The following is a 7,500-nucleotide window of genomic DNA, read 5'->3' as shown; positions in this document are numbered from 1 at the left end:
ACAAAACAAAACTCATAAACCACACAATACAAAGTTTGCAAAAGCATTTAAATCCTCCAGGTTTGTATAAAGAATAAAAAACAATCATTACCAACCAGCATTTTCAGGCAACATGAGTGACGATCATGCTTGCACGCAAACACGAGGTATTGCGCCAGGTTACTAAGCCATTGAAGGATCGCGTTTTATTTGAAGAAACGAGAATGTTTTTTAGAGCTTTCCACCTTTGGAAAACGAAAATTTCCAGTGTCTATCTCATATTTGTGCTTGTGAGTATCTTCAACATTTAAAGTAAAACAAATCCTTTTTCATTTCAACTGGAATTGCTTAAGTACATTCATTTTGAAGTCTTTCGTCCACTGCGTTCGTTATGCCCAAAGACCACATTATGATGTTAATTTTGAATAAATTACTTAGCTGAAACTTGGCTCGAAATCTTTGACCCATGTATAAGTCGAGGGCGATTTTTGGAGCTTCTTTTGAGGCCATAAAAGGTCGACTTATACACGGGTAAATACGGTATATTTGGGATAGGAACTCCAGTTGTTATGAAGAGTGATTGAAATTTGAAGTAGTCAAGCCATGATTTACACGAAAGAACAGATATGCGTGGCTTTGTTGGTCGAACTGCATTCTGGTCTGCAATCTTTAACTATTCACCTACTATTAGTATTCCTAAAGCAATTACGATGATTGCACATGTTATTACACCAAATGGCTATTTTGTTGTAATGCCCGCCAGATTTCGCTTGAACAGAGCAGAATACAATCAAGCGATTACAATAACATTTGTAGCTGCGAGAGCGTCTTACCGAGTTGGAAGGCGCGTGATCTTTGACTCGTGTCCTCATAAATAATTACCAAAGTGCGCATTTATTTATAGCAGCCGGCAAAGTAGCCTAGGGACGACTTGGTAAGTCAATATCACTGAACAGCGGCTTTGCCTGTGAAATCGCTTCGCTCAACTTTGATTCATTTGATCAAAACAGAAAGGAAACTCGCTAAAAAAGTGTTCATATAGAAGAAAAATACGACAGCAGCACTAAAACAACTCTTGAGAGCAAAAAGAAATGTAACTTTTATTAATTTATAGACAGTTTTGTTACATTAAGCACAGAAGTTCGTAAATGGCTGCCCAAAACAGGCCGTCGAAAATCTCCCATTTCTGAGAACTGGCCGTCCTTTGGACGGCTGGACGGCCGCCTGGCTAAAAGCCTGCTACGGAGTAAACTTGAAATACCACACCAGTCCGTGTGATTGTTGAATATTCTTCGACCATACTGCTGAAGAATAATCATCTGCTCGGCAATTGACAGAATAGTGTCGTTCGTTGTAATTTGTTCCCCATTTCAGCGACCGGATTCGAAAAAGGGCTAAACTCGTCCGGTTTTCTGCGTTACTCCTGAACAACATTCTCCCAGAAACTTTGGCATGCATTTCTTTTATTTGTTTTCCCAGTTGTGTTTTTGCTATTAGTCTATCAAGGAATCAGTCAGGCGACCAGCTCATTAAATTCTGGATTCCTTCCACTCGATTCTTGACTTGATTCTCGATTGTCGTTCCTCAATCCTCAATCCTTGATCCTTGCCAGGATCCAGCATCGAGTCGAGGATCGAGACTCAAAAGAGACTGTTAACTTACTTTTGCACGGTACTGTACTTTGGGTGGTTCTTATGTACATTATGTCCTCAGAGAGCTGGATAGAAGAGAAAGTGACATCATTTACTCACTAGCTTAAAAATTTAGTGTGTGAAGGTGGCTTAATTAGTATGCAGAACATAAATTTAAGTCAATCTGAAAGTCAAAAACTCTTATGCTGCATACTAATTAAACCGTATTCAAATCCTTTATTTTTAAGTTAGTGAGTAAATGATGTCTTTCTTTCCTTGATCCAGATTGCTGAAAGCTTATTGGTTGGAAGTGCGCAAAGAAATGATGACCGATAAATGAATTATGTGGAGTTACAATAAACAGTCTTGATCTTGAAATTGTGTAGCATTGAGCATTCAATGCAAGTACTTTCGAGATGTTAAGAAAAACGAGAACTGATTTTTTTTCATTGTAGTAGCACTTTAATTTAAGGTCTTGTCATATGTTTGAGGTGTCAGGTTTTTGGAATTTTCTTATTTCGTATTTTTGCTATGAGAATGAAGTTAACATCATTTTAATGCTCCTTGAATGTAGTTTTGAATCCAAAAAAAGGAGTCTTTTGTTTGAATGTTATTTTTGTATGTTAGGTTCTTAAAGCACAAACAGGTAGTCCTATTTGATGGGTTTAAGCTACTGTGCAAGGGATTTTAATTTTTTCTAGAATAAATTTCAGCGAAATGGTCTTGGCAACTTTTGATGTATATTACATTTTTGCAATAATAAACTATTGTTGTCTTCTCACAAAGTTGAAAATAGTGCCTTTGAAAGGGAATTAAGACGGAGTATGGTATAAAATAAAAACACATTAATCAAACATTTAAGAATGTTGACATCATTTAGTTGAAAATTATATGTTTTAGTTGACAATGTAATATCAAAATATTATTTTTATTGTTCTCAGGCATCGTATGAGAACCCTCCACATATCTATGCATTGACTGACAACATGTACAGAAACATGTTAATTGATCAGGAGAATCAGTGTGTGATTATCAGGTAAAGGGTTGCATTAAAACATTGCTACAGCTGTTTTCAGTGTCATAAACACAAAATATGAGTTGCTTTAGGTCATGCTGCATCGTTTTTCAACATGTGATAAAGCTCCAAATCCAACAATATTTGCACCGTTAACTAAATGTGATAAGCTTTCCAGTGATATAAAACTTTCTTTGGGCAAAGTATACACACTGCGTGACAGTTCATCAAATTCATGTGCTTTTGACCTTTGGACATCAAACGTCCTAATTTGCATATTCATTGAATATGAAAAACAATTGTGACTATACTTCCTACCTGTTTATGACTTAGCTGTTGTTTAGAACCTGAAATTTTACCAAAAATCACATAAATAGTGTGAGCCAACAGTTGATGTACACTTTAGTCATCACTTTAACAGTGATGACATTCTCTTATAATGGCCAAATTGGCTCAACCTTTTCCTGCATGGTAACCTCATAATACCACAAACTGAATATCTGTCCCATACATGTAGGTAACTTTCCTGTGCATCTGGGAACCGTATTCCTTCAACCACAGTGTCACACGAGTTCGCATGACACTTAGTGATTTTAACCCAGTAAAGTTTGTTTGATGTGTGGTATAAGACGCACCACCCGTAAACCAATAGTTTTGGCCTGAAGGAACATAACAGCAGATCAGTAGTGCTGTAAGAATAAATCAGTGTTAAATATTTGACTTATATTGGGTTTTAAGATAGTCATACCCACCCCTCCCGTGAATAATTGCTTTTAGAGGTAATAAGCATGGGAGTCGTACCCAGACCTGGATTGCGTACTTGCTTACTCTCAATTTCTATACTGGCAGTTTTCAAGGTTTCATTCATCACCATTTGCTTAATTAAACTTATACACAAGCACAGCCTTCTCTAGTGTTAATTTTGTTCATCAATATGGAAACTCAAGCCCATGTTCTGAGTGAAAACTAAATACCAGCTACATGTAAAAAGTGAAAATGTTGGATTCAGTCTTCTGGAAATAAGAATAAGATAAAAGCAGTTAACTCTAAATCTTATACGTTGACAAGATGACGAAAGTACAGACGTTCCATTCTTCCTTATTCCTTTTTAACTCATGTATCCCTTACATTATTACTACCAACAGATTGCATCACTTACACTGTACCTTGAGCTTCCAGGTGCACATGCTGCTGTTAGAATTTAAACCCAGCACCATGGGACATCCGAGATCATAGCTTCTCTGAATTAACTGCTGGGCCATCAAATCAGCAACTGAAATCTGCTGGACGTTTCTATGTGCAAATGACACAAAGTGAGCCAGCACAAGCACCACAAACACAACCATTTTAGCTTATGTTGAAACAAATTGACCCTAAATCAAATTTAATGCATGCATGACATCAATATGCATTTCATATGTAGGCCTATCAATGAAATGTCTGTTTTTTCTTTATAACAGTGGAGAAAGTGGAGCAGGGAAGACTGTTTGTGCAAAATTTATCATGAACTACCTTGCAAAAGTGTCAGGTGGAGGCCCTAGTGTACAGGTTCATTTAACTTTTTACCTTGAATTTTGTTTTTCTCTGAGAAAGCTGGCTCTACAGTCATATTTAACTTCTTTTGTGCATGAGAACTTTATCTGAGATATCTATCTACAGTAAGTTTCCCATGTACATGTAGCTTCCATAAAACTAACTACTACTTTTTAATTTGGATAAAAGCTGGCTATTGTTTTGACACAGTGGTTAGTTGATGAATAAAATGACCTTATTGCCACTGATCTCACACTTACAATTATTTAATTTTGCGGTTTTATAAAGCTTGGAAAGTTCTGCATATATAACTGTATAAAATTATTTTTTACAATTATTTTCACAGAAAATCAAAGATGTCATTCTTGAATCTAATCCTCTCTTGGAGGCCTTTGGCAATGCCAAGACAGTCAGAAACAACAACTCCAGCAGATTTGTAAGTTAAGATTGTTGGTCCAGGATCCTGAAACCAGAAACTTCTAACACTGATGCCAAGTCAAGCCTGGGTTGACCCTCTCACCCCTGAAGAGGCCCCCATTGACAAGTAAAATTGTCTGGCGTTAGGCAGTGTATTTCTATAAGTGGCACTCTTAGGAGAGAAAGGGTTAAAGTGCCCATAAGGTGAAAATTTTCATTTTCCCATTTGAGAGCCCATATTAAAAAATGAACTTTTGCGAAAGAATTTTTCGATTCAAACGAGAGGCAATTTTTCTTTGATTTTAAAATTAAAAGCGTTTAAATTGCCTGCCATTTTGGCACACAACTTGCTCAAGCCTTCTCTCAACTTATGACGTAGATTTAGAACATGACTGTGATTGCTGGATGTGAGGATTTGACATACAAGTTTCACACAGTTTGATGCAAAAAAATGCCTGAAACATGCATAGCCACTAGATGTAACAACACAGCTGAACCTGAAAAAGGAATAAGTATGGTATGCATAGGAATCCTTTTGTCAACTTGGAAAACACAATGGCTCAAAAAAAAGGGCAAAATGGCTGCAGATTTTGACTTAGTGAGAAGAAAGAAGTGGAAGCCCAGTAAAACCATGTCACTGTGCTCGATTCATTTCAAAGAGGATGACTTTCAGTATGGTATTGGACAGCAAAATGAAAAGATCACGGAAGACTGACGGATGAGATTCGCATACAGGAACAGCATTATATAAGCATTGATTTAATTCCCTCTTGAGATCTTTGTTATCCTCTTGTTCTTTTCTGTAATTTTGAAGCCATTCCTTGTCTGCTTGTGGTTTTTCCATGTGGGGTTCCTTGTAGTTCTGGGTTTCAATGCTAGCGCTGTCTGAATCATCGAGACGGCAACTAGTTGCCCAAAAATTCTATTTGAAAATCCTCACTTTCGCTGCTGAAAATGATCACAGAGCGATACGTTGGCGTCGATCACTTAGAAAACAAAGGACCCATGCCAACAAGCATTCCTTAACCACAGGGAGCCCATGACTGTCCTGACCAGCGGAAAGGATGTACCAAATAAAAGTAGGATGTTAAAAATTCACGTCTCATTCAAATCAAAAGATTCTTTCGCAAAAGTTCATTTTTCAATATGGACTTGAAAATAGGAAAATAAAAATTTTCACATAATGGGCACTGTTCTCTTGAAAGTTTCAATATTCCGAAGACTTTAAAAATTAGAGGGAAAACAAAATTAATCTTGATTTTTTTGTTCCAGGAGGCCACTGATCTTGTACCCTTCACACTGTAAACAATGCACTCAAAGCACTCATGGTCTGTCCCCTTTTGAGCAGTTTGATAATCAGCATTCTCAAAGAAAACAAGCTAGTTTCTTTAGAAGAAACTTTCTTTCTTGAAAGCATTTCAAATTTGAATAAAAAAGACTTTAGGTGAAGAAACCATTTCTTCATCTTTTGTTGTAACCTTTTATATATATTGGTTAGAGCATCATATTCCCTTTACTTTGGTCTTCTTTGCTCCTGTCGGAACTTCCAATGGACGGTTGAATGTGCTGTGAAAAGTAACTGTTCCAAATGACTTCATGTCCTCCATGACCACATGCTGTTTATCCTTCAGAATACATCATTATTTAGCATTATTTTGTAAGCAATACCTCCAACACCGCTTGACCTTGATATTTACAATGATAGTGTGTGTCGACAAAATTAGAGCAGAAAATTGATCATGTTTGACCAGTTTGACCCTCGTGCAACATTGGTGGGAATTAACACAAAGAAGCTTCACGTGGTCTATGAAATTAATATCCTTTTTATCATTCTTGTGATGATAATGTAACAAAAGATAGTTTCTCTATTTATACCAACATTTCTTGTACATGAGCCTTTTGTTAATGGTATTTCCTCTTAATTTATTTGTTTTAGGGAAAGTACGTTGAGATTCAGTTTACCAGGGGAGGGCAGCCTGATGGTGGCAAAATTTCTAACTTTCTTCTTGAGAAGGTTTGCGTCATTCCTATAATTGCATATTAAGTTTGCATCTAAATTTGTGTTACCCTCACTGTCTTAAGGTAATCTTTCATAACAGTGGGTAAGGAACAGGGTGTTTCAGGCAATAAGGGGATCAACTGAGTGGCTGCAGCTGTGTTGGTACTTCTCTTTTTGTGTTAACTATATGATTTCTTCCTTTGTGTTTCCAATCCTGTAGTCTAGGGTTGTAAGTCAGAACCCATCAGAGAGGAACTTTCATATCTTCTATCAACTTATAACAGGCTCAACAAATGAAGAAAAAGGTTAGTGTTACTTAGAGCTTTGATTTCACAAATTAACATGTCTTTCAAACCCATTGCTGACAAAATGCATCTTTGGGCCCTTACCTTTCATCAAAATTTTAACTTTCCCTCATTATGTATCACTAAAAAATAAGCATGCATTCTGTATGTGTGGTAGTGCAGTAACACAGCGCTTTATTCTATAACTGTCAAACTGAGCTGCGTTTTGTTTTCCAGGAGATTCAAGTTGTCCTTGTGTGGCTCTAGTAGTACACAATATTGTTTTGGTACCATGTATCAATATGATGCCATGGTAGATGTCTTACTATAGGTAAATTTTGTCCTGGGATCGAATATAAAAAGTTACCAAAAGCGAAAAACATTTTGGATCATTTTTGATAATTATGTTCAATTTTTCTATTGTACTTTTGACTGCACAAGTACCGGTAAATCACAAAATCAAAGTGACATGATAGAATTCAGCGGCCGCTTGTGATCAAATTACCTTGTGTGTTAGTAATACTAACAACTCGCAAATCAAAGGATACATTTGTGTCAAAATAATAGTAAGACATCAGGTTTTTGTTTTAGTTAGTTTTTTTTCTTTCAAGTGTCATAAAGTTTGACAAGAAATGTGCGAAT

The 7,500-nt window shown here is 36.5% G+C and overlaps 1 protein-coding gene across 2 annotated transcripts in view; it reads left to right on the top strand.

Annotated features, from left to right (window-relative positions):
- LOC138030021 (unconventional myosin-Ie-like) overlaps window positions 1–7,500 on the top strand; it is a 47,158-nt gene that overhangs the window by 9,986 nt on the left and 29,672 nt on the right. For both annotated transcript variants that reach the window (XM_068877886.1, XM_068877878.1), the window contains exons 4-8: window positions 2,552–2,646; window positions 4,086–4,173; window positions 4,505–4,594; window positions 6,512–6,589; window positions 6,795–6,879. In XM_068877886.1, coding sequence (XP_068733987.1) covers window positions 2,552–2,646; window positions 4,086–4,173; window positions 4,505–4,594; window positions 6,512–6,589; window positions 6,795–6,879 — 436 coding nt within the window. The remainder of the gene's footprint in view (window positions 1–2,551; window positions 2,647–4,085; window positions 4,174–4,504; window positions 4,595–6,511; window positions 6,590–6,794; window positions 6,880–7,500) is intronic.

The sequence above is a fragment of the Montipora capricornis genome, chromosome 2 (assembly GCF_036669925.1).
Source record: "Montipora capricornis isolate CH-2021 chromosome 2, ASM3666992v2, whole genome shotgun sequence".
Taxonomy (NCBI): Eukaryota; Metazoa; Cnidaria; class Anthozoa; order Scleractinia; family Acroporidae; genus Montipora; species Montipora capricornis.
This window is presented reverse-complemented; position numbering and strand designations above follow the sequence as displayed.